The sequence below is a fragment of the Mirounga leonina genome, unplaced genomic scaffold, assembly GCF_011800145.1.
Source record: "Mirounga leonina isolate KUSES-001 unplaced genomic scaffold, KU_Mleo_1.0 Mir_153, whole genome shotgun sequence".
Taxonomy (NCBI): Eukaryota; Metazoa; Chordata; class Mammalia; order Carnivora; family Phocidae; genus Mirounga; species Mirounga leonina.
The window spans coordinates 8,437,872-8,464,670 of NW_023270387.1; the positions used below are offsets into that span (position 1 = coordinate 8,437,872).

Below are 26,799 nucleotides of genomic sequence, written 5' to 3' on the forward strand. Positions count from 1 at the left end.
GAAGACTTTGGCTGTTGGCCATTTCAATTTTTTTTCACTCCCTTTTGTGGTATCAGTCTGTCTTTAAAGAATTCTTTTTTCCATTCCCCAGGCACAGAGAACCAATTAAAGACTAAATCAAATGGGCAGGTACTTAAATTATGAACAAAGTATGCCTAGAACCTTCCAGAATGTTTTGTGGTTGAAAATTAGAATGCTAGTGGCTACTCTTTTTTCTTAGCTATGAGCCATGCAGGTCTTTTGTTTTTTTATCTCATCCCCCCCCTCATCGTTTCCCTTACTTAAGTAATAATAACTGGTAGGCCTCAAGCTCATAGATCCCTGTTCATCTGGAAACCACTAAAAAATTGTTTATTGTACTAATGATGACTCAGACGTGGGAGGCAGTGCCGGTATGGGTCATGCAGGGCTTCTGTCTCTGCGAGCTGCAGTGGACTTGCCTTAACTTCTAATCTACATGTTGTCGCTCGTAACAAATATGCACATTTTTAATATTTTACTTAATTTCTAGTTTGCCACAAGTCTTGACATTTTTTCCTGTGTGGGTTTTTTTTAACGTCTCAGCAGAACAGCAGCTGACAGTTCCCTCTCTCACTGACGTTCAGGTAAACGGCTGTCTGCTGGACCCTGTGCCCCCTGTCCTGGTGAGGAAGGGGTGCCAGTCGCTGCCCAGCAACATGATGGAGACCTCCATCGATGAGGGGCTGGAGGCGGAGGGAGAGGCTGAGGAAGACCCCAGTCAGGCCTTCGATGCGTTCCAGGCCACACGCAGTGGGCAGAGGCGGCACACTCTCTCAGAAGTGACCAATCAGCTGGTCGTGGTGCCTGCTTCAGGTAGGAGACCCAGTAAGCCCCAGATTGAGTCTTCACAGCACAGATCCCTGCCCCAGTCTCCAAGAAGTAGTCGTGCCGCCACTTCTTAGAATGCCACCTGCATCTTACTCCTTTACGGACCACGTTCAGGAAGCTATAGGATTAGGTCTGCTCAGCAGCCACCAAAGATTAAAATGAAATAGCTCTGAGCCGGCTCCCCCACCTGCCAAGATCCATCTGAAGTGCCGTGTGATCCACCAAGAACTCTGGCTGCTTTGGAGTGGCAGAGATCTTACGGGCACAGTTTACCCCACTAGATTTACTCGAAGCTGATTAAATTGACATGTAAAACGTTTCTGGAAAGGTGTTTTGGTTGAAGATTGGAGATTAAGGAGGTCGTAGCTGTGCAAACTCAGGCTCGGTATGCTGTGTAGCCCACGTTGCTTGCTGCTGGTCTTAATCTCTTTTGGTTTTTTTGGTTTGGTTTTTCTTTCTCTTAAAGGGAAATTTTTCTCCATGAGTGACAACCCCTCCCTTGACAGTGTGGACTCTGAGTATGATATGGGGTCTGTTCAGAGGGACCTGAACTTTCTGGAGGACAACCCTTCCCTTAAGGACCTCATGTTAGCCAATCAGCCCTCCCCACGCATGACGTCTCCCTTCATCAGCCTGAGACCTGCCAACCCAGCCATGCAGGCTTTGAGCTCCCAGAAGCGAGAGGCCCACAACAGGTCGCCAGTGAGCTTCAGAGAGGGCCGCAGGGCGTCGGACACCTCCCTCACCCAAGGTGACTGGCCACTCTTCTCTCGCGGCTCGAAAAACTCTCCTGTTGTAGGGCCTGAGGGGGGTTGTGGCCATGTTGGTTTCACACCTCTGGTCACTGACAGGCCTTGTGTTTTATTTAAACTGTTTGGTCATTGTTCTCTGCTTCAGGAATTGTGGCATTTAGACAACATCTTCAGAATCTGGCCAGAACCAAAGGAATCCTAGAGCTGAACAAAGTACAGCTACTGTATGAACAAATAGGGCCAGAGGCAGACCCTGATTCGTCACCCGCTGCTCCTCAGCTCCAGGACCTCGCTGGCAGTTGCCCTCAGGTTGGTGCTACAGGGCCTCCGTGAGTGTGAGGCATGACGTTGTCCTGAAGGAGTGTCCTGTCACTTCGAGGACTGACTGGAGTCCCAGAGCAAACAGGTCATTTTGGAGAGCTCGCAGCCTGGAAGCTTTCCTTGTCGCTGCCACCTGCCACTGACAGGTTAGACCCATCCACACTGCTCCCAGGTGATTAGTACCATAAGGGGGTGGAGACGCTCTCAAGCTCTGGTTGGCTCATAGGGCAGATTTTACGTGAGTGACTTCTTTATAATGTCATTGAACTCCCCTCCCCCCAGCACACACACAAATTAAAAATAGTAACATAAATGCAAAGCTTATTGCCATTAGTTTTGATGTGATAGCACTTGATTACATATTATAAGTGGATTAGTTATGCTAAAAATGACCCAAAAATATTGCTCTTTATCCCAGACATTTTATTTTGAGCCTGTTTCAGTGCATCAGGGATATCCTAGCATTTGATGCCCACATGAAGGTCATGGCCTCCTTTGCTGCAGTGCTGACTAGGTAATCGTTCACTGCAAAGTAACCCTCAGCCTACTAGTTACGTGAAAAGCTTTGAGTGTTAGGTCTGACAGAGTTGGAGTTCCTCTTGGACATTTGCCAAGGTGCTTAAACAAAGAATTGAAACTTTCTGCCACATGGAGAATTGAAAATGTTTTCACCCCCTTGCTCTTCAGGAGGAGGTTTCTCAGCCGCAGCAAGCGGTCCCCGCTGTGCCCAGCAGTGTGCGTCCTCAGCTCTCCCCACGCCAGAGCCTGGAAGCCCAGTATCTACAGCATAGACTCCAGGTGGGACCCTTCCCCTTGTTACTCCAGCTCACGGGGCTTGTCTAGAATTTGCTTTTCTGCATAGCAGAAACCTGTTTTGCTTGGTAATTTTTTAGGGTAGCTGCTTTTTTCCCTATAAGCAGGTAGCTTTGACTCTGGATTTGTAGTTTCTAAAAACTTGTTCAGACTTAGCCTTATGCTTATGTTGGCAGCGGAACAGGATTTATCCTCAGGTCCCAGGAAAGGAGAATGCCACCGGTAGGAAGGAGAAACCCGGTTTCTATGCCTCTAATGTTATGCCTATTAGTTAATAATAAATAAAATGGAAATCCCAAGCCAACAAATTTTAATATCAGCTCTCTACATTAATGCCTGAAAATCTTTAAAATGATACACATCATTCAGTGGGCGCTGTGGCCTTTGCCGTCAAGATTTAACTCCACTCTTTCTCATTGTGTTTCATCGTTCTGAGCCTCATAGTTCTAGAGGACTCTGAGAAATGGAAAAACGGACGCTGGTTCAAGTTGGGTCAGTGCAGGCTCGCTAATCCAGTGCTGTTGGGGCTCAGGGAGCGGGGGTCCACGCCCTCACCCTGCACAGATTCGGGAGGACACAGTTGGCCTCGTCCTCCAGGCAAACAGGACAGTCCAGTGACCGCATCCTAGATGACATCATATTGTCATGCTCATATTCTTTTTCTACTCTTCCAGAAGCCCAGCCTTCTCTCAAAAGCCCAGAACACCTGTCAGCTTTATTGTAAAGAACCACCACGGAGCCTCGAACAGCAGCTGCAGGAACACAGGTGAGAGAGGGTCCCTTTCTTTGTTGAAGACTTCAGGACGCTGGATGTGATGTCCTTCCCCCCGCCACCCCAAACCCCCGGCATTTGCTTCTACTGCAACACAGGTTTCAAGATATGATCACTGAGCAGATAGTCCAGTGTCCTCGGGAGATGGGCCTGGCAGGATATGGCAGGCCTGCGTGTGCTTTTTCTTTCCCTTCTAGTGTTTCCCTTTGGGTCATGAATAGACCTAAGCTTTCAGAGTCCGTGACCTACAGCAGTCTAAGTGGGTTCTACTGCAGAGAGGGCCTCCGTCATCTCTTGCAGTAATTCGTGTTCTCACACCTCACTAGGAGAAGCAGCTTGGCCAATGTAGAATTACCCTAAGCCACCCCCAGAGGCCAGGCATTACCCCACTTTAAAACACTCCAGATGGGAAATCAGCCTCTCACTTCATAGGGAGAAAAACTCGGTCTTAGAGAAAATGAATTAGTGTTCAGTGTGGCACTGAGGGATCCGTCAGAATTGGGGGACAAATGTCAGGGCTACGAAACCAGACACAGCTGGTTCCTACCCCCGTTTTGGGGGGGGGGGTTGTTTTTTGTTTTCTGCGGAAAAGAGAAGTGGGAGGACTGACCCTGGATTTATATAAAATTGCCATCACTGAGGAAGATTTGAAATTCTTTCTTTTGCTATTGCCAATTTAGACTCCAACAGAAGCGACTCTTTCTCCAGAAACAGTCTCAGCTGCAGGCGTACTTTAATCAGATGCAGATAGCAGAGAGCTCGTACCCGCCGCCGAGTCAGCAGCTGCCCCTGCCCCGCCAGGAGACAGCCACGCCGTCCCCGCAGCCCCCGCCTTTCAGCCTGCCCCAGCCCCTGAGCCCCGTCCTGGAGCCCGCTTCCGAGCAAATGCAGTACAGCCCCTTCCTCAGCCAGTACCAGGAGATGCGGCTGCAGCCCCTGCCCTCTGCGCCCCATCCCCGGGCTCCTCCACCGCCCCCGCCGCCGCCCCCTGCGCAACAGGCAGGAGCCGCCCCAACCCCCTTACCGTTCTCCTATCAGACTTGCGAGCTGTCAGGGGCTGCCTCCCCGGAGCCAGACTACCCCCCTCCCTGCCAGTACCCCATGGATGGAGCCCCGCAGAGCAGCCTAGCAGCACAGGACTGTCCCCGGAGCTCAGGACTGCAGGAGGCCCCCTCCAGCTACGACCCTCTAGCCCTCTCAGAGTTCCCCGGACTCTTCGATTGTGAGATGCTGGAGGCTGTGGACCCACAGCACAGTGGCTACGTCCTGGTAAATTAACCTCAGCACAGGAAGTGAGGCGGGTCGAGTGAAGGAAGAATGTCTGTTTCTATTTTTATTCCAGCCTTTTAAATTTAAAGCTTATTTTCCTGCCCTCTCCCAACTGGAGAAAAAGTTAAGTTGCCCAACTGGAATCAGAGGGCCTGGCCAGGCACATGTCGCTTCCTCCTGGCTCTGTCCCACCACCGTCTTCTGGGGCAAGTGCCGGAGTGTAGTGGTAGCTGAGGCTCATGCCCTTACGTCAAGTGGAGCCAGCTCTCGTGGGAGGACTGACAGATGTTTTTGTAAGAAGACATGCAGCCCTAGGTTTTCTGTAGAACGACGCTAATTCGTTATCGAGGGAAACCTTGGTGGAAGCAGGAAAAACTGTGCCATTAGATGTGGGCAGAACAACACAACACTAGATTTTTCACTGAAGCCAAGCAACAGCACGTTCTGTTAGGCAAGTCAAGAATATGTAATGGACTTTGATGCACAGGAAGTAAAGGAAAAATTGTGCGTGGTCATGGAGTCCTGAGTTTGAAGCTGCAGGTTGTCCCCAAGACCACTGCAACGAAGTGGAACGTGAGCTTTGTTTCGGGGGTCACGAAGCCACAGCTGGCACTGACCCCTGAGACGGGCAGTGGTCCCCACCTGGGAGCAGTGGCACCCCTTTTCCGAAGGTTCCCGGGGTGCAGAGTGGACTCGGGGCTCCAGCGCTGTCACCTGTGGAACCACGAGACCCAGCGCAGCAGAGGCGGGGGGCGGGGGGGGGGCGATGAGCCACGAGGAGCCCTCGGGGGCAGCAGCTCTGGGCCCAGGGAAGACGGCTGTCCCTGCTCAGTCTTTGGTGTAGACTGCTGGTCTGGGGCGGTTGGTCTCCAGAGGACCTAGCGTCTCTTTTAAAATGGAATAACTCCTTTGACTCTACACTCTATGTTGCTGGTAGTTTATTGAGCTTTGTAAATTTGGACAGTTTCATATAGGGCTTAGGAACTTCAAGGACAAGAAACATGAACTTTGATCTCCCATGTGAAGTGGTAGTGCTGTGCCTTTTTTCCCCCAGATCATGCTTTAATTCTTTCTTTTCTGTAGAAACCAACAGTTTTCCATTTATGTCAATGCTAAATCCAAAGTTACTTCGGAGTTTGTTTTCCACCGTGTGGGAATCGCATTCTTAATTTCCTTAAAAGTTCTGACTTGTAACGAAACGTTCAAGTATTACAGCAATATTTAAAACCACAAATGTGTTAACCATCTAGCAGATCATCTGCCAGACACGTTCTATGACTAGTGAAAACGTAACCTTAACCCTCCCAATTCTCTCATCAGAGTAAAAGCTAGATGCACCAGCTAGTTAACCGTATACCTAGAAGTAACAACCTCTCGCTTGGACAGCAACATCCCAATGTTACAACCCAGTGTTATTGACAAAGACTGTCATTTCTGTCCTGTAGAATGGCTTGTCCTATCAGCAGATGAATGCGCTAAGCACAAAGCATCACAAAGCACAAAGAAGAGAGACACTACACTGATGCTGCATCTAGAAACACCTTTAAGTTGCCTTTCCTCGTTGTAGTGGGTGTCCAGGCAGGTGAGAAGCGTGCCCCAGCCCCTCCCAGCGTGGGTGATGTGAGCAGGCCTTGTGCGGGCTCTGCTGGGGTGAAGCGTCCAGGCGTTAGCAAGAGAGGGTGCCCATGGAGGACTGTCGTTTTTGTGACGTAACAGCTCATGAAAATCCAGTAGGAATGAGTTCTGTTCCTTCTGTGGATTGTTCATTCCTCCTCATGCTTAGGATTGATGATTTCATGAAATAGAGAACATCATTTAAGCGATCCTTTCATTAAGATCTCTAATCTGTTTTCAGTCTTTGCAAAATAAGCCAGTTATGAAATAGGGCTTGATTTGTGTAGACTAAAGGATATTTTTCCAAGATATAGTACAGAGGCGCTGTCATGTTTATGAAATTAAAATGCCTTCCAGCCTGAAACTGGGGCAGCAGGAGTGGCACTTAGAGGCTGACACCGAGGCCTGCCCCCCTCTCCCGCCCCAGCCAGGAGCCCCAAGCCCGGGAACCCTCGGAGCGGTGCGGCCGGCTGCAGGCAGGCCCGGCGCACGGCGGCAGGAGAGGCTGCTGGTGCTTGGAGGGCCTAGAGCTGCACGCGGGGAAGCTCCCCGCAGGGGCCCGGTGCGGGGGCCCTGCTGCCGAGCATGAGCCGCCCGCCGGACCTGTGGCGTAAGCTATTTGCTTTTCTCCTTTCAAGCAGAAGTCAATAAATTCCGTAACGATCCGTCTTTACTGAAATGTCAGCTAGTGAGAGGAGACTGGTGACGGTCGGTCAAGTGTGCCCCCAGCCCCGTGGGATCGCCTCCATGGCTCGGTGCCCTGACCGGCGCCCTCGGCCACTTCTGAGTGGCTTCCCCACACACTAAAACAACACTAAGACGGCTTCGAACCGCTCTTTTTATGAGAGGCTACTTTGAAATAAGGACTTTCTTTCCCGGTTGTTTCACGTTAGCGTGTCTACACTACTGTATAGTAATCATTCGCTTTATTATCTTGTAAACCAGGCTCCTCTGAAGAGACTTGGGGGAGATGAACGGGAGGTAAAAATTTCATTCGGCAAAAAGTGCAATATGTGTGGTACTTTATTTTTTATGTTCTTTTTTTAATCCAGGGGTATTAGTCTCCGCTTTGGGAAAAATGCACTAGTTCTGCAATTTCCAGTTGGGCCAGTGTGTCTCTAGTATTTCCATGCAACTGATGTGCTGGTCCCTGTAAGGCAAGTAGAGCGCGTTACCACGAGAGACGGGGTGTGTTCGCTTATGAAGTCCCCGGGGAGCCGCGCTGACCAGCCGCCCCCCGCCCTTATCCACTTAAAGACAGCCGTCTGCGGCCCATGGGGGAGGACGAGGACAGGGCGCTGAAGGACGCCGTTCTGATAGGAACCAAACCCCTTCCCTTCAAACTTTGCTCCCAGGAAGGAGAAAGTCGACTCTGCCTCTTGCTCAGAAGTAAAGACCTGCCAGGCGCTTAAGCTGTTTCCGGAGTCCCTCGGGTGCCACTGGTCTGCCCCCACATCTGAGAAGGAGGGCCTGTGCCGTTGGGGGGGGAGCGGGCCCCCCTCCTTCCTGCCAACTACGGGCCTCTCCCCCCTCCCCCCAGCTCTGCCCCCGAAGAGGCACCCAAGAGGGGAGAACGCCTGGAGTCGGCAAGAAGGGGGGATGCTCTGCTAGGCAGCGCCAGGTGGCTCGGGGCTGCGGGCCTGCACGCGGGGCTCTGGGTTACGTTCGAAAGCCTCTGTCAACAGTTACACCTAAGCACCCCTTCGGTTTAAGGGAAATTCATCCTCCAGCTCTCTGCCACATTCCCCCTCCTCTAGAGGCAACACGGAGGGCGCTCAGACAGCTCGGCCCGGGGAGCAGTTGTGGGAGGCCCGTGCGGGGGCCTTACCTGGGCCGCGTCTGTAACCGGGCCGCCTCTACTGCCTCCTCGGAGCCCGCCCGAGCCGCTCGCTCTCTGTGTGCCTAGACATCAAAGGGACAAACTGGAGAACAGGTAGTAAGTGGGAGTCGTTGCGCAGGCGGGGGTCCTTGATCGCTGTGCTACTTCTGGAAACTTGAACAACTTATCTTCAGAGTGGTGTGTGGAAGACAAGAGCAGCTATCTGCCTCTGTTTCGAAACTGGACAGATTCTTTAGATGTGTCCCCTCTGACAGGTTCAGTGCTGTGGGCCTGCCTGCCCGGCGGGGGGGCGGTCACTGGCCACAGAGCGCCCCCCTCTGGGCCGACTGCAGCAGCGCAGGGGGCGGGGGGGCGTTTCAGCTCCCGCCCCGCATCAGCCTGCCCGGCTGCAAGGAGCCACAGCTCGTATTTGTACATTAATTCACCAAACATTGCACAAGGAATCTAAGCCTCATGACGACTCTGTGGAATGAGCGGGACACATCCAGTCCTCACTGCTTCCAGCTGAGGACACCAAAGCTCGCGGGAGTTTAGGTGCGCCGACGGAGGGCAGAGCCCGTGCGGGAGGAGCTGGGGCGGCTCGGGGGTTCCTGGCTCCTCCCTGGGCGCTCTTTCCCCTCACTAGCATCTGACTCTCTTCACCAGCCAGCAGCTGTATCAACAAAGCCCCCAGCCTAAGTAAGCACGGGTGGCTGGGACTCTGTCCCCACAACCATAGTCTCCCCTTGGCAGCTGCCTGGCTTTGGGGAGGAAGAGGTGCCCCCCAGGCGGCACCGTGCAGGAACCGGCTCAAGAGACAGACCGCACAGACCGCCCTCCTTGCAGGGTCCAGTTAGGTACAGAAGGATAGGCCCACACACAGGTCTAGTTTCTCCCAGTGACACAACATAGTAATTTCCTAGAGGAGCCTATGGGGGCAGGGCACACCCCTCCTTGACTGCAAAGGGGCCGACCTGCAGGGCTTTGGCTCGGTGCGTAGGCCCACAGACCCAGCCCCACGAAAGGAGGCCCTGGGAGAAGAATCAGGAAGGAGCCTGGCCTGCAGGAGGGGTGTAACATTTCTCTCCAGTCAAGGTCCATCAAATATGAGTGCCGATTGGACACTTCTAGAGATAAAACAATTCACATACTTGGATTGAATACTCTGTCTTCTCAGAGGCGAAGTGGGTGGGTACAGGGGCACTATAAAAATAGAAGTACAAAAGAACATCCTGGAAAAATAGGACCCCCGACTGGAATTCTCTGTTCCTCGAGCAAGTAGAGTGAACTCAGACCCGCCTCTGGCTGGGGGGGGGCTATCCGGTTCAAGGTTTGCTCAGGCAGTCAAGGAAATCTAAGTGGCCAAGCCTTCCCACTGCTGATGGTGAAAGAAACCTGCCTCCACCAAAATCTCTGGAGGGAAAAGCAGAAGAAAAGGTTTGCTTCTCTTTGGGGACTGTAATTTAAGAAATAAAAGTGATTGAGATATTTGCACTTTGTAGAAAGGGCAAGATTATTTGCTTATTTCTGAAAGGAGGAGGGTGGTCTTTACTGGATATTTGGTTTGTGGAAGTTACTTTTGATAAAAATCTGATTGTAGTTATTTTTTTCCGTGTGGTTTTTTTTTAATTACTAAGAAAAGGTGAGTTTGATAGCTTTGGTATTTTGAGTGCAAATCATAATAGCTCCAATGTGAAAACAAAATCAAAATGGACCCTGTCCCTCAATGTTAGAAAATTACCTAAAATGCAGTTTAATAAATGATCTTTGTTACCAAATGGTAATTTACATGGGGCAGTGTTCTGCAAGGAAAATGTACTGTTTTTATGTTTCCAACCTAAAACTGAATTAAAATAAAAACAACTTGTTTTCTAAGAGCCTGGTGCTATGAATGTCAGACAGAGGAGACCGGGCCTTTACCTCATCAGGTCCTGAGTGGAATCCTTAAAGTATGGAAGGTGGCTGTGTTCCCTGAGCCCTGGTGCTCATTTCAGGCTACAAAAAGGACAGTGGATAATATGTTCTCATTGACGTCAGCAGGGTAAACGATACCTTGCTCAGAAATCGCCTGAGTGCATGTTAGGCGCTGCACAAGCCTGCACGCGGACGAGGCGTGGGCCGGGCACTGCCTGCTGCTGTGTCCTCAGGGACCTGGTCCGCCCGGTTAAGGCCTCCGGAGCAGGAAGAGGGGCTCCCCAAGTTCAAGCCAGCTACAGAGCAAGGGGTGGAACTGGGGGCCAGCAAGACACTGCTCCTTCTTCATAACGGCACATCCCGAGGGCCTGCGGAAGGCCTCGCCCCTCCCCCAGCGCGCGCACACGGCGGCCCCCTCCCGGGGCCAGGCACCTGCTCGGCGCCCTCGGGGGCTGGAGAACCCAGGAGGCGTGAGAGGCCGCTCTCAGACGTTCGGACTTGTCCTAGTGCCAGACCCTGAGGGGAAGGGCAGTATGAAACCCTGCTTTCTGGCCGCGAGTTCAACGGAGATCTGGTTCCACTCAGACCATTCCGGTTGAGCTGATGCTATAGAACCGAGACCGCTCCCAGACAGGGATCGTCTGCTGGCGCAGGGGGTGGTCAAGGGCAGGAATGAGCAGAGCCCTCAGCACTGACCTGCGCTGCCCAGCACCACACACAGGTGCTCAGTCCTGCCCCCAAAAGACTGGGACCCGTTGGGTGACCCAAGAACTGAGTTTCAACTGCCTCTTTTTTTAAGGAAAGCACTCAACTTCAGTAATGATGTTCTACGGACTTTTCCCTTTCCCACCAAATTTCTCCATTTTTGTGTTGCCAAAAACAACCCCAGGGTACAGGCCAAAATACCAGACCTGTCAGAAGAGCCTGGCCAAAGCTAGCCAGTCGGGCCCCTGAGCTACATTCCCTAGCACATCCTTCCTTTCTGTGGCCTCGATGAGCCAGGGGCTTGGCCCAGGGAGAGGAGGAGGGGGCCACGGAGAACTGAGCCCCAGACCCCGGGCCTCTGCCGGGCCAAGCAGGGCCCAAACTTGCCCCCACTTCCAGAGGGACACGGTGTCTCCAGCCAACTCCCCAGCTGGCCTCTGTTGCTGCCGGTCCAGGCGCAGTAGGCCCCGCACCCCAAGTCTCTGCTCCTGGCTACCTGCTCCTTCTCGAAGGGAGAATCCACTCCCCCTCCCCCTCAGGGAAGCTTTGAGAGTTTGACTCAGTCTCTCCTGACTCCCCAAAGACAAGGAGGGAATAATGGGGCCTGAGATGCTGAGAAGGGGCCAGAATGAGAACGGTGACCCTCAGAAGTCAGTCCGTTACCATGCCAGGGCCACCCGCGTAACTGGGAGAGGGGCACAGCTGAATGGAGAGGAGCCCCCAAGGCCTCTCCCAGAAGCACGCCAGGCAGAGGACCCTGAGCTCACAGCCTCCGTTGATTCTTCAGTGGGAGGCCCAAGAACTGCCCTCCAGTCACCAGAGAAACCCAAATGTTTAGCAGGATCCCTGCGCCAGCAGAGGGCCAAAGGGCAAGCAGGTAGCTGGAGGAGGCCCAGGGATGCAAGGGCCTGGCCAGGAGAACGGGGCCCAGCTTCCCCCAGCCCGCCGCGCCCCCTCCACCGCCCAGAGCAGCCACCCAGGCCTGAAAGGTCCTCCAGGCAGAGTGGGGCCTACCCATTCCCTTCCAGGGACAGCGGGGGGGTGGGGGGGCAGTAAGGCCCCTCTGACCCGTTCTGGGCCCTGGCACCCCTCCCAGCCCTGCCACGCACCTGAGCACATCCCAGCAAAGGCTCATTGTCCCCAGTGCTAACTTGGGGGCACGCCCCCGCTGACAACTCCCAGGTCTCCTGTGAGGCTGAAGGGCGGCCTGGCCTGGTGCTGCCCTCCAAGCAGAAAGCCCCAAGGAGATTCCCAGCTCCCCCCGACGGCTCGTCACACTCTCAGCTCTGCCTGCCTTGCTTTCACTTAACTCCTGACCCCACCGCTGGACTCAGACCACAGCTGTGTGACCCCGATGGGATCTCTGCACAGAGTCAAGGGCGGCTGCCCAATCCCGAGCACCTGCCACAGGCTGAGGACCCCGAACTCTGCCCTGGCTTCCTTCATTCTCAGTCTTGAGTTCTGGGCAGCGCCAGCCACGGGTACCACCAACGGCAGAGCATCCACGAGAAGCCACGTCCCACCCAGAAGGCGGCTTGTGTCACCAACCTCCACCTTCCAGGTCAAGCACCCGGGCAAAGGGTTGGAGGGCCTGGGGATCTTTCTCGGTCCCCAAAGCCCCACAGTGGAGACGGAGCCAAGAGGAAGCCAGAGCCCAAGGGCACGGCTCCACCTGGCCTCCCTGGGCTCCGGTCCCTGCTGTCTGTCCTCAGCACTCAGGCCTCCTGCAGCCTTTCTGGGCCTCTTCCCTCCAGGTACCCAGAGCCAAGCTCCTCAAATGGCCCCCAAGGCCCCCCAACTGACTCTCAGCAGCGGGGAGGGAGTGGCGGGGGGCAAGGATGGGCGAGGAAGCTGGCCCCGGAGCTGTGGGACTTGGGGGAGGGGGGCGCTAGCGGGAACTGCCTGTCACCGCAAGCGCCGTGTGAGAGCACTAGGACAGACAGATGCCAGAGGCAGAGGCCGGAGAGCCTAGGGGCCCGAATGACTCGGGAGTTCGGGGAAAATAAGGAAAACTGGAAAAAACAAAAAGAAAAAGGACGGAAGCAGCCGCGGGCGCAGAAAGGAGAGGCGACTCGGCGCAGGCCGGTGTCTGCGCAGGACGGACGGCCCGACAGAAGGGAGCGGAGGAAGAGGGACCATTCGGGACGTCAGCGCCTGCAACCATTGTTTATGGATGCTTCACTTGATTTTAGTCTCCAAACCTGGGCTCGCATGGAGACTGAATGTCCCTCACAGCTGCTCCTTCCTGCAATAACAAGACTGACATCACTGTTGTCAGGGAAATGGTGTTTTGATTAAAATCATGTGACAGCCACTTTGTGATTCAACAAACAAATCCTCTGTTAACCCTCGCCTGACAGAGGCCCGTGGGCAGCTCCGGCATCAGAGGGCCACCGCGGCCCGGCAGACCGTCCGGAGGGCGGCCTCACCCGCTGCAGTGCCCGGGGTCGGGCAGGGCGCACGGAGGCAGCCACTGCTCCCGGCAGGTCCTGCAGGGGTGGGGGCGGGGGGCAGGCGGCCTCGTGGGCACAGACTGCTCTGCAGGCTCCCAGGCTCTCGCCTCGGGCTGTTCTCTCCCGGACCGAGTGGCGGGCCCGAGCCCCAGGGTGCCCGACGGCTCCCGCGGGGCCCCAGCACTGACCGGTCCAGGCCTGCCGTCGGCCCTTCGGCCCGACGGGCCAGTGTGCACGGACAGCGCGTGCGGGGTTAAGAATGGTTTCTGGTTTGCAGTGGAGGACTTCCTGGCTCGCTCACTTGGCTGCCGCCCCGACACGCAGGGCTCTGCCTGGCAACGCTCCATTCCCTCCCATCTCACCCTCGGGGCATTTTCCTTCGGGGAGACAGGCAGGCAAGGCTCCCTGAGTCACGGGGCAGGGGCTTTTCTGGGTAAAATGATCTGCAGCCTCAGAGGCCTAGCACGGCCGGGAGACCCCCAAGTAGAAGAGGACTGGCGAGGGGAGGTTCACAACCACCTGAAAAATGGAGCTCCCAGCGCCCGCCGTCCGGGGAAGTGAAGAGGAGGGTGATGCTGCCAAGTGCGTGACAAGTGTCTGCCCGCGGTTGGCAAGCCCAAGGCCTGAGGACTGGCCGTAATCACTGTCTGCACCGCTCGCAGCCGTCCCGGGGCGGCCCGCGGAGCCCAGCAAGTCCGCCACGGGCGGGTCACCTCAACCGTCCCGTGCTCAGGTCAGAGGCAGACGGTGCACTTAATGACACGGCCAGCTGACCCTGAATTTGCAGGAAAACACACCTTTCTTCCCAGGCAAGGGTGTGGTTTAGGCCTAAAAACACGTAACTCTTACTCATGCTCCTCCGGTGAAGGTATCTCCCCAAAGGCCACGTCGTGTGAAACCCAAAGGGCTGGCGGCTCAGGCCTGGGTCGAGGCCCAGAGGCCACCGTGAGCGGCTGTGAGCAACCTTGTCACCCAACGCTTCCCGCGGCGGTGGCCCACACCGGACTCGCTGGCGGCTCAGGCCCTGGGATAAGAGAGCGCAGCCCCACTGGGCGGGAGAACATTCTCAGATGAAAGACTGCAGTTTGGGGCCTGGACAACAGGAAAAAGTTCTCATGGCCTCGGTTTACATAAAATGAAGGAAAAGCCACGAAGCTTTAGCAGGCAAGCTCTTCAGTGCTAGAATCTTCACCAAGCAGACCCACTCGAGCAGGTACGAGAATGCCAGCGTCGGCCAAGTCCACGAAATGCAGCCTGACATCCACACGAGGCAGCTGAGGGCCTGGGCGCTGCTCTTCTGGATGTAGCGGACGCTGACGCAACATGGGCCTGAGCTGCGTGGGGCCATTACATGCAGATTTTTCCCGTAAATGCAGTACTATGAACGTGTTTCTCTTCCTTATGACTTTTTTTTTTTTTTTTAAGATTTTATTTATTTATTTGACAGAGAGAGACACAGCGAGAGAGGGAACACAAGCAGGGGGAGTGGGAGAGGGAGAAGCAGGCTCCCCGCTGAGCCAGGAGCCCGATGTGGGACTCGATCCCAGGACTCTGGGATCATGACCCGAGCTGAAGGCAGTCGCTTAACCAACTGAGCCACCCAGGCGCCCCTTCCTTATGACTTTCTTAATCATGCTCTTCTCTCGAGCTGACTTCATTGTAAGAACACAATACAGAATACACGTGCCACACAAAATATGTGTTCATCGACTGTTCATGTTGTCGGGAAGGCCGCTAGTCAACAAGCTGGCAGTACTTAAGTTTGGGGGAGTCCGAAGTTCTATGTGGGTGTTCAACTGTGCGGGGACGGGAGGGTGGCCAATGCCCCAACCCCTGTGTTGTTCAAGAGTCAACTGTAGCTGTACGCCACAGAGCCACAGACCACCCTCCTAACGGCCGCAGGGCCGTGGCCGGCACCAGCTTCAATGAACCAACAATTACTCTCAAGTTCGAACCCTCTGCACACCTTCTCCAGAGGGGCATCAAATGGGGCCTCAGCCATTACACGGTGTAAGTGACAGAAATGGTTTTGTCCTTGGGCGGACAGGGCTACCTGAGCGGAGCTGCAGCAAGTGAGAACGGTCTGTAGTCTCTGAAGTAAGTGCAAACGACCTGTTCCTATAGGTGACCCCTCACCAGCCGCCCCCGGCCCCGCGTGACCTTGCCGTCGCCGACAGAGGTACCGCTCCCGGGCCTCGCCTGCCGGCGCACCACGCCCCAGGGACCACTCTCCACCGCGCAGCAGCCCGAGACGGGGAGGACCCAGGCGTCAGCGGCACTCACCTTCCCGGTGTCCTCTCCAGGCCCTCTGGGTCGCAGGAAGTGGTTCTTGTCAGCCCCCCGAGCGCTGGGCTCCTCACTGGCCTTCGCGGGACAATCTAGCTTCCTCAGCCTTTGGGCCACCGCTGGAGACAGACAGCAGTACCGGTAACGTCCCCCGACCAGCGCGGCCCCCTCCCGAGCCCACCTGCGCTTCCCAGCCAGGACGCCCCCCTGCTCCGGTACCGCCATGGGGGGAGCACAGGAACCTACAAGCACGTGGGTCCCGGGCAGAGAAAGCTGGCTCACCCCAGAACCTTCCTGAAGGTGCCTTTCCCTCAAGCGCCATGGAAAGTGCCACCGCCCTGGGCCTTCCGGGGCCAGCAGGGTGCTCCCCATCTCGGTCACTGCCTGCCTGCAGAGCCCCAACCGGGCGGGAAAGACCCGGCTCCTTCCAGCACTGGTCACACCAGTTTCAGAGAACTCTGGAGAAAGAAACGACCTGGCTTTTCTACCCAATGAGTAATTAAACTCTTCATTCTCCAGATTTCCATCTCAACTGAACATTATGTAACTTTCTGGCAACAGCAGGTTCACGGAGGCAAGTGGCAAACAGTGAAACCACTGCAGATACGGGGACTGGAAACACGTGAGTGACCAGGAAAGAGGGGCAAGGACACGGATGGAGGCAGGCATGCAAATCAGAGGGAGACCATCACGGAGCCGCAGACCACCGTCACTTAGTCCTTAAAGTGAGGACACCGCTCCCTCCCCGTCCAGGTGTCTAAGCAGAGGAGAGAAGAAGCTCCAAGAGAAGAGCACTGGGAGGAAAATCATGTGTCAGAGCGACTTAAAAGGCAGGACAAAAGCACCCAGCGAGTTTGGCTGCCCCGCCCTCCATCCCCGGGGCGGGGATGCAGTCAGTGTGGTTTCTGCAAGCAAGCACCAGATCTTCAACTCCTTGGCAACACAGTGACTAATCCACACAACCGCACCAAGAAAGCATTGTCGTAGCTTTTGCACTGGCTTGGGAAGGACACGTCGGTTTCCCCTGAAGGCCTATGCAAGGATCTCGGATGCTTGGATTAGACGGCTCAAAGGTCGGCGGCCGGGCTGAGTCAGGACAGGCTGTCCAGCAAAGACCCCCGGGGCCTTGCATCCCAGGGGCCAAGCTGTGGCATTTCCGTGAGCTGAGGGCCATTACTTCAACAAGCCCTCATTAAAAACCACACGTTAACCTGTTTGTTCTTAGGAAACAGGACACGTCTTCAGGTTCCTATCTTCTCGGCAGCACAGAGAAAAAAGATCTGGTCTTGGTCTCTTAAACCTGGGACAGGTCAACCGCACACAAAACGCAGAAACACTAAGGTGAATTCCATGGTTGAGGAGACACCTTTATTGGGGTCAGCTTGCTACATATGTCTCTGCTTCACTTTCCTCATGGACCAACGCACACCGATGGCAGGGGATGAAAACCCGTGGCAAAAGGTACATCCCAGGTCATCGTGCAAACCCCAACGGAACCGTGGCTGGAGCGGGGAGCCTCGGGAAGGACGACCCAAAGCTTGTTTAGGAGTCGCAAAATCCTTCCGTTTTGCCAGTGGGAGGATGAGCTGTAGTGTGGTACCTGCGATGACTTGTTCCTCGCACGCAACACATCAAAGGACAGATTTTAGAGATTCATTAAACACATTTTTATTGAGCACCTATTATGTACACCAGACACTGATCTAGGTGCTGGCAATACAGAAGACAGAACAGACAAAAATCCCTGCCCTTATGGAGCTCCTGGAGTGGACACGCTAGTGAAACCAAGATGGGAAAACCGATCCATGGTTAATATGACCAGCATGAGCCAAAGAACAATTCCCCTTGAGTAACAAAAGGGATTCCCCATTGCTTAAAACAGAAAGAGTCGATGAACTCCCTAAGGGGTCACCCAGAAATACAGAGCCTGCTTAGCTCCCAGACCCATGCCTGAGAAAGCCAGGGCTCCTGTCTCCCCTTTATCACTGTCTTAAAGGGACAGGCCAACACTCAGGGCTCCCCAGGGAGTACATCTGAAGTCCAAAAGACATTTAAAAGTCCATCCCAAAGCCAATGGCATTTCCAACCAAAGAGTTAAGCAACAGTTGTGCAAGTCTGTTTCAAGAATCAAGACATCGATCTCTCAAACATGCAATTCACTGAAGGGGAACATAACCTGGAGATAATAAGAAACAAAAAGAACCACAAAACTAAAATTAAAATGTTTACAGAATAGTTTAAGATCTTAAAACAAGAATGTAGGGAAGTTTTTTTGCGTAGGAATACATTTAATCCTTGGCCCAAAAAGTAATAAAATAGACATTTCCTGTAAGGTAGGCTGGTAGTTTTAAATGCAGGCAGAATACCGTCTGATTTAAAAGGCTCTGTTTCTCTAAGATAAGACAAACCTGGAAGCATCTGGTCAAACTTGGTTTTATGTAATGATTTCACATACAAAGGTGTACAGTAGTCTGCGGAACTTCACCAAACAGAACAGGGCTCACTGGGCTCACCGAATGAAAGAACCAATTCAAAAACCAAAATGGAAACAAGGAAACCACACAGCAACATACAAGGAGCAAAAAATAAGCTACAATAAAACCTCATTAATTAAAATTCCTTAGGACAAGGCGAGTCTGATTAGATGAAAAATATAACTAAAAGAAAAAATATTTATAGTCTCCATATATACGTACATATATTTTTCAGAGATAAAGAGTGAAATGAGTACATCCAAAAACAGGTATGGCCTACAACGATCCCCATGGAAGGTATTTTAATAAAACGGAAGAGTGATCAGCAACGGGCATGTCAACTGGAAAAGGGTGCTTTTTAAAATTACTTCAGTAGTACAGATACAACAGGCTTCCTGACATACTATTAACTGGCTTCAGCAAACCCTTCAGCTTAACTCACTCTCTTAAATTCCAGGAGGAATTAATGAGGTTTTCCCGTAGAAGCAGAACCACAAACAAGGCAAGTGCGGAGTATCCGGCATCACCCATCCCGAGACGCCAGTGCCGAAGCCACGGCACGGACGACCTGACGGCAAGAGGCGGGAAGCAGAGCTGGGTCAAGAGCAGGAACTCCTCACAATCCTCCATCAGCGGTTTCTCTACTCACCCGAAACATGGCAAGGCAATGGTACAGTGAAGCAGTCAAACGACTGCTTATCAGGAGGCACAACACGTTACGTTTCTCGGGGGCCGAGGCAGGGAGCCAAGTGCTTGTGAATGCAGCCACAGCGCTGAGCCATCGGCATGCGGGTGGGGCTCAACACGTGAGCGGCGAGATGCCTGTGCTCCAGGTTTGCGAATGACATGATTGCAGTGCAAATCAAGCAAATAAAAATCAAAACAACCAATACATGAACCCTGAGCTTCCACACTCCCCTTTCATGAGAGACGCCGATTCAGACCATCATTATCCGGGAAAATGTGGCTTTCTATATAGTTACATCTCCACGTGTCTCCCAGATAGAGGGTTTATAAAGGAAGTTATTCTAAACCATGTACATTTAACTTTGGAATGATGGAGACACACACAGATATACGTAAACATCAAGAGAATCACTCCACTCCCTGTCTGGGTCCAAACCCATCCAGGCTCGGTTGGGAATAGTAAGCGGCCAGGGCCTGATTCAAAACAGTGAGATGCAGGAGCCCACCTGGTGCCAGATAAATCAGCAGGAGACAATCAAGACATGACTGTACCAAGTGTCAGGAACTGGTCACAAACAGTAAGAATGCTTTAAATATAATTATCCCAAAAAAGACGACGAGTAAAAAACAATCCCATTTCATCTTTAGAAAGAATCAAGTCACTGAAATTTGATCTCTTGTAAGCGGCTGCCATCTGCTTCGATGAGGTCTTGAAGGTTTTCCATTTTTTCTCCACCCAGTTTAAGAACACATTGACTAGAAATCTGTGATAAGAATTTAGTAAAGTCTTTTCCCTCCTGTTCCTCATTATGCCAACGCAAGCACTGGAAAATTCCAAACAAAATCAAGTTAGTGGTACAGAAAGTTCATGAACTGTCTATGTGAATGTTAAGTATGACAACAATGATGTGAAAGCATGAGACTGTGGGCTTCTCACTTTGGTCAGTTTCTCTGCCCTGCCAGGCTCATCGAGTTAATCTTTAAAAACGGAAATCCAAACGACAAACTGTTCTTACCCGTGAGAATCCGAATCCTACCCAGCCCTAGACCTGGGACTCACAAAATGGCCTGCTCCATGGTGGGCCAGGAAGGTTCTACCCACAGAGGGGCATGGCGTCCCAGCAGCCCACCGACCCCGCTCCCACACACACACATCGCCCGCCCGCTTCAACCCACTCACACCCCGCTAACCAGGGCAAGACAGAAAACAGACAAACCCACCACTTATCGCTTCCTGTGCGAAGTATTTGACATCCATGTCCTCGTCTTGACCTAACTTCTGCAGCACTGGCTTCACTTCCTCCTGCAGAGCACTAAAATCCAACAGGATTATCTGTGAGAGGCAGTCCTCTGGGCCAGATAAATGCTTCAGGGTATACATGTTCTACAGTAATTTGTCAAGTTTAAAATTTAAAAAAATTGTAAATGCTTAGAATATATACCTGACCAGCACCAAATAATTTCTAAACCCTCCAGAGAATGAGCTTCAGACAACGATCTACACGTATACAGAACTTCGACACAAAACGGCAGCCACACCCCCAGAAATGGTTGTCAAATTACTGCTTCCTTTACACAAACCTTACCGTGGGTCAAGTGAAAACCACTGAACTTAGGTTATGCTCTTACTCCCCACTACAAGGTAAACATTTAAATCCCCTTCTTAAACAAGACTAATACTGAAATCTTACTCAGTATCTAGAATTGGTCCAATTTTCTGAAGAGATTTCGCCACATTGAAACGGACATTCGCTACTTGGTCTCCTGCCATTTTCAATACGATGGGCAGCATCTGCTTAGTGGTGATTTCCTGACCACAGGCTTCAGATAGCGCCTTGAAAAAGAATTAAGATGGTACATTTAAAACACTTTTAGGTTTTGTTTTGTTTTTTTAAAAGGTTTCTTAGAGAGAATGCACGCGCAAGAGCACACATGGGGAGGGGGGCAGAGGGAGAGAGAGAATCTCAAGCAGATTCTGCACTGAGCCCGGAGCCTGACTCAAGGCTCGATCCCACGACCTCAAGGATCATGACCTGAGCCGAAATCAAAAGTCAGACATTTAACTGACTAAACCACCCAGGCGCCCCTAAAACACTTTTGTGTTTTTAAATATCCCCAAATCCAAAAAGACAAATGAATATTTAAAAAGTAAGTAACTGACCAACAGGAAAATGTTTCTGAGCATCTGAATGAGGGATACGAGGATCGGGCATTCAAAGGATCTCAGAATTAAACCAGAATTCACCACTGACTTGATTACAGATTTTAACATGAATTTAAAAACTGACATTTTCTCTCATCAACTAACTGTCCAAATTAATCAGTATAAGAAACAGATTCCAAACAGAACACACTATATTCTGAATTCAGAAATACAGCCCCAAATAACCGCTTTAGCGCCTAAGCTTAGCAGTAACAGCCGTATGATACTTACATTAATGCAGAATAAAGTGGTCATTCTGTGCAAGTAATTCGGATCATTTGCCATTACCAGCACTTTGGGAACGATGGTGTTTTGGGCCCACTCTGTACCAAACTTCTGAACGAGTTTCATGAGGTTGTTGGTGGCAGCTTCCCGGATGGCATACACTGGCAGAAGAGGTGAAGGGCACGCTGTCACGCTGCTCACGTCAGAAGCAAAACCTAGTTTACTGACCTCCTCATCGAAGGGGGGCCAAGAACAAAACTCTCCCAACACTCCAAATTTCCTATTACGTAATGGTCAACATGCTCAGATAGGACTCATAATACAACGATTTGGTCTGGTTATAGTTGAAGAATGTATAATATGTCCAAGAAAAAGGAGCTAAGGAGCTCATGATAGGCATCATTAACTAACTAACAAATACTGAGTGCCTACTATGTGCTAGGTGTTAGAGAAAGAATACCGAAGAGACTTCCCCACACTCTATCAGAGAAGTGAAAGCTGCCGGCCTCCCAGAAGTCACATGGGGTACGACTGGTCAGCACGATCCATGAAATCGTGTAGCAAAGATCGTGAGGGCTGGAGGAGTTTAGAGAAGAGAGAAAAGGGAGGTCCAGCCAGGAAGCTTCAGGAAAGAGAGGCCTGGCACTGGACCTCGGAGATTAAGGATTTGTGTAAGTGGAGAAAAGAGGGGAGGAATTCCTGGAAAGGCCAGAAACCAACGAAGCCGGAGGACACAAAGGGGAAAAACTGCAGGGTGCGAGACCTCAAGTCGGACAGTTGGTGCACTCAGAACACAGAGCACCTTGGGAGCTAAATTTAGATTTTGTAAGAAAAACGATGAGCTTTTAAAGCAAAGTTGTGACCTGATGACCAATGTGGTATTTAAGGAAGATACTTCCAGCAGCAGCAACCACAGCAGAGGAGAGAAAGCCAGCAGGGAGGTCACGCAGAGGCCACTGTGGTCACCTCCATGACAGCAACTAAAAACCTCAGAGCGACTTGCCTCTTTTCCCTTAAAAGATTTATATGTTGAGACAACATGTCAAATGTATTCTGTGAATAAATGTGTGTGCTTTAACGTCTAGTAACTCCCTGTAAGATCATTTATCAAGGACAGCCTAAATCTAGATAATAAAAGCCTGAGCTACTACCTTCTCAACAGCTCACTGCACAGCACCAAACAAAGTCAGGCCGGTGTAGCTTCATTTCACAGATCCCATAAAACTCACAACTGGGGCTCAGATAACAAATCCAGGGCAGTGGGTACCGACTCCTTACTCTACTTCTCTCTCCAGGTAGGCCCAACCCTCCTGGGGAACAGGGGAGGCAAGACTAGCTATCCAAGCCGCAGCCCCAATCCTGGACAATTTACATAAGGCTTCCAGACAGGGAATGTCCAACTCTCCCCAGTCCACAGATCCTTCTCGGCAACGCCATTGCTGAGAACAGGAAAGACCGCGTAGCCAAGGAACTATATAATTTATTACCAATACGAAACCTGACCAACGTCTGTGGGAGAAGCCGCCGGTCAGTGACACCCAGAAGCATTCTCCGCGGAGCGAGCTCAAGTCAACCGTTTGACCCATAACACTAACTCCCTCCCTTCACAGTCGTGGTCTTTGTCTTGGGCACAAACCCCTCCCAACTCCTCCCACTAAGGTGGAGCTCGCTAAAGAAACTGTGTCTTGTCTAATTCTGCTTTTTAATTTGCTAGAGATTTTTCTCCTCTTAATGCCATTACCATAGGAAGGGCTCTCACAGCCAGAGTAACCAGAGACCGCGCACACGCTCGGCCTTGACCCAGACCTCAGCTGTACTCAACTGTACTTGGCTCGATGCCTACTATGCTCTTGGCTCCTCTCAATTTTGTGCCAAAAGAATGCAAACCATTCCAGAGCTCTGCCTGTTTTCTCTCCTTGTTTTGTCTCTCTCCCTCTTTCCCTCTCCCCTCAAGGTCTGTTGGACTTGCAAGGTTCCTCTGAATGCCTAACACACTCTATATGCTCACTCCGATACTTTATCCTTTCTCCTGTAAGAAATAAATTCCCCTTCTAAATTCCTTCCTCTGATCAATACTGTCCACTCAAGCTCAGGAAAAGAGGGGACACTTTCTTCCTTATACTACTCCAGATTTTTCACAATACTCTTTTAGTAGTTTAGTAACCAGGAAAAACGTTTCAAAAATGTAACTGATCAGTGATCACTACACAGTAGTGATCTACATTGCAAAACAAAACCAACAAAAAACCCATGTGCCTAATTAAGTGCAGGACAATTTCAGAGCTGACATGTCATCGATGCAAAGAATGCTTGCAGTACCAGTTTAGTATGCTCGCTGCTGCAGAGACAGGAACAAGGGTCTCTCTTACAATCCCAAATTGGAGGAAAGAGATCTGCCAAGTGAGGAAGGAGTAACTGACTTGCACAGACAGCAATCTTACAGAGAATGGGTGTGAGGAATTCAATTCTTTGTGGAACACTAAGACTTTAAAAGTGCCTCAGAATTTATCTAAAATGCAAGCTTTCAAAAAAAGTATATAGAATGACCCGCTGGGATGTGTCCTTCCCACTAACAATAAATATGTATCAGAAATAATATAAACATTATTTTCCTAAAAGGAAAGGAAGTTTTATGATTTACCAAACTTAAGTTTCATTTAAAAAGAAAAAAAATTGGACATAAAAAGATAACTTTAAAGGACAAGAAAAAGAGTCTTCACATCTAGTTTTAAAACAATGAAATCACCTGCATATATGTTTTTGCAAGATTTGCACATTTCTTTCACACCCTCCTCTTCACTGTCTTAACCATATAATCTTCCACATGATCCAAACATGCCCTTAACGAAACCACCTCCATGTACAAGCAGACACGAGTATCCCACTCCTCCCAGATACCGAGGCATGAGCGTCACAGGTGAACAGAGATGCACTCAGCACATCGAGTCTATGTGAGATACTGTGGAACTGAAACAGGATGCCTAGCAGATGCAACACAATATGGAACCAAAGCCCACATGGGACATTGTAAGCCCCCAGGGACCCCCTGTGAACAGATGCCTGGACATGGGGCCTGGTGGTGAATCTCACTGGTCCAGAAGGCACCCCCACCCCCCCACCCATCGCTGCCTGGCAGACCAGAGAAGATACATGGACCTGAGACCTTGGCAAAAAAATCAACTGCTAACAAGTTAACAGGTAAGGTGGTTTTAGAGAAAACATCCATTGCCTTGTCTATCTTGATAAGCAACTTTCAGTAACAGTTTGTAGCACTGGAAGAAAAGGATTCTGTGACTGTTGAATTATGTTATAAATAGAAAGAGAAGATAGGTTATTTTCAAACCTATTTTCTAAAACAGCTGTTCCACCTGAGCCTGCCTGAGCTCGAGGCACTAGCAGGCACCAGGGTACAGTAAGCCTGCCTTTCACCAAAACCAGGAATCTGGGCCCCCGCTGTCCTCAGCCATGGCTGGCGTCTCCCACCCCTACACTCCTTTACTGCGCCACTATATACCTCCTTCTCTAAGTCACCTCAAAGAAGCCAAGTAGCCACTTCCCCCTGGGCCTTTCATCAGATTCCAATCCTTATCCTATACTGGCTAAAGACTCCAATGCCATGGTTGAGCAGAAGATCTTGGGATAAGGAAGGAGTGTATGTATAAAAAAAGACAATCTGAAAATAACAGAAGGGCTAAGAAAACAGGGCAGAGACTGTTTAATGAAGAAAGTAAGATTTAAGATTAAAAAAAATGGTAGAAAACAGCAATGTCAAACTTGTGTTCAAAGGAAGCTAAGTGGACTTTAATCAAAGCCTTTCTTTATCCCCACACATTGGTAGACAAAATGTCTGGTCAGATTAGGATTCCTTTCTAAAAAGGAAATATATGAACAAAGGGGATGTGCGTAAAAACATGGGCCTTCCATAATAATCTGTGTTTAACTTACTCACCATGGTCCACAAGCCAGGCCATACATAAAGAATTCAGTTTTTCGTCAAAGAACTCCATACCCTATAGATACAGAAGATTCCATTAATACGTATCTCCAAAGTTCAGAAATCAAGGTGGTCTATTTAAATTACATCAAAATGACGTGAAAGCTAAAAAAAAACATGTTTCCAAATAAGCCGAATGCATGAACTCGCCAGAAAAGAAATGCATGGAATTTGATTTACAAACTGGAAGCCTATTTTATTAGACAGCAATCATAAACAAAAGCCTAAGTGAGATGGCCCAAGCCCCGCTAAGTGGGAGAGAAGAGCGTGGCCAGGAGCCAGATTCAACAGTCCAGACGAGCTGGAAGAATGCACCGTGGACGGTTTGCCAAGCAGTATCTAGATTATTTGTAAAAATGGGTTAACCCAGGAAAATACCTGTCAATAGTAATAGTTCTCAATTTTTTTTCCCTTTTTGGTTAATGTAATAAATCCTTAAGGATGAAGAAACTGACACCAAGAAACAGACCCCAATTAAAGGGAGAAAGCAGAGGAGGGCGAATAAAGCAGGCCCATGACTCCAGGTGCAGCGCCCCAGCGCAGAGTCACGGGGGGAACCACCCCGGCCCTCCCCGTTCTGCTCTTCCCGACAGGCGGCCAGCCGGGCACAGGCGGACTCACACACCCGCCTCTGTGGGACTCGGCCAGCACGCGGGACAGAGCTGGCATATCCAGTGCCTCCTCTGGGGGATCTACATGTTCCACAGTTTTTTTACTTCTTTGGATGCTAAGAAGTTATTGACAAGTGAGTGTATATTTTAAATAAAGAGATATAATACCAAGGGTCAGTGCTCTGAAAATAGTGACTTAATGAAACAGCTTTATAATAACAGATTATGAATAGGTTTTAGCATACAGTTAGATTACCATGTCAGCCTTCAAAGATTTCCTTTTCATTTCAGGTCATGGATTTTTCTGGAGTCTTAATTTTTATTTCCCAAGTTTTGTGGCTTAACTTTACATTTACTGACCACGGCTCACTCGCCAGGCTATACATAAAGAGTTGAAAGAATTTTATAAACTAACTACCTGATATAAAAATCTATACAGATAAGAAGAAAAATAAGAATAAAATATAACAAGATATATATAATAATAATAAAATACTAACAAGAAGTTGAAGATATTGAACAAAATATTCATGACGGATGCATGTCATCCCCTGCCAGAGAGGTATGAGTCAGCCAAACTCACCCCTGCCCTGCTTCCATACTCCTCACCACAGAGCCACCAACCTCTGCCAACTCCCCGGGTCAGAGGGGAGCAGAGGCTAAAAGAAATGACACGAGAACTGCCCCTCCCTTCTGGACAGTTGTTTCCGTTTTTAGCAAACCAGTGAGGTGCTGCTGCTTTCCACCCTGGAGAGGAAGATGCAGGACAGTCACCCATGAAGCAGAGAGGGTGACCTTCAGCACGTGGGAGTGACAGAGGACAAACAGATGACAAGATGGCTTCACCTGACCCTATTAGCTATTCATGGATACCTTTGGCATCGTTTTGAATGAGACACTTCAAATTTTATAAAACATAATGCCACCAACACGCACAGGGCACACTTCATACACTAAATATGCCAAAATAGGCAACAAATCCAGTGGTCCCAGAAAAAAAAATTAATCCCACATGCTGTGATCTGAAAGTACTGGAAG

The 26,799-nt window shown here is 50.8% G+C and overlaps 2 protein-coding genes across 9 annotated transcripts in view; one reads left to right on the top strand and one right to left on the bottom strand.

Moving 5' to 3' along the window:
- SIK2 (salt inducible kinase 2) overlaps window positions 1–10,084 on the top strand; it is a 126,190-nt gene extending 116,106 nt beyond the window's left edge. The window contains exons 10-15 of one of the 2 annotated variants that reach the window (XM_035008908.1): window positions 606–834; window positions 1,316–1,600; window positions 1,747–1,910; window positions 2,610–2,720; window positions 3,410–3,501; window positions 6,222–10,084. In XM_035008908.1, the coding sequence (XP_034864799.1) occupies window positions 606–834; window positions 1,316–1,600; window positions 1,747–1,910; window positions 2,610–2,720; window positions 3,410–3,501; window positions 6,222–6,246 (906 nt within the window). In that variant the 3' untranslated portion in view covers window positions 6,247–10,084. Of the gene's footprint in view, window positions 1–605; window positions 835–1,315; window positions 1,601–1,746; window positions 1,911–2,609; window positions 2,721–3,409; window positions 3,502–4,187 lie in introns of both variants that reach the window. The other variant, XM_035008906.1, reaches the window with a different exon arrangement.
- Window positions 1–26,799, bottom strand: part of PPP2R1B (protein phosphatase 2 scaffold subunit Abeta) — a 55,803-nt gene that overhangs the window by 15,509 nt on the left and 13,495 nt on the right. For 2 of the 7 annotated variants that reach the window (XM_035008910.1, XM_035008911.1), the window contains exons 11-15: window positions 25,106–25,166; window positions 21,163–21,317; window positions 20,420–20,562; window positions 19,950–20,041; window positions 15,565–15,686 (exon numbers count right to left, since the gene is read on the bottom strand). In XM_035008910.1, coding sequence (XP_034864801.1) covers window positions 15,565–15,686; window positions 19,950–20,041; window positions 20,420–20,562; window positions 21,163–21,317; window positions 25,106–25,166 — 573 coding nt within the window. Of the gene's footprint in view, window positions 1–7,447; window positions 7,541–7,734; window positions 7,739–8,218; window positions 8,313–14,838; window positions 15,687–16,909; window positions 19,553–19,949; window positions 20,042–20,419; window positions 20,563–21,162; window positions 21,318–25,105; window positions 25,167–26,799 lie in introns of those variants that run through there. The other 5 variants (XM_035008914.1, XM_035008915.1, XM_035008913.1 and 2 more) reach the window with 5 other exon arrangements.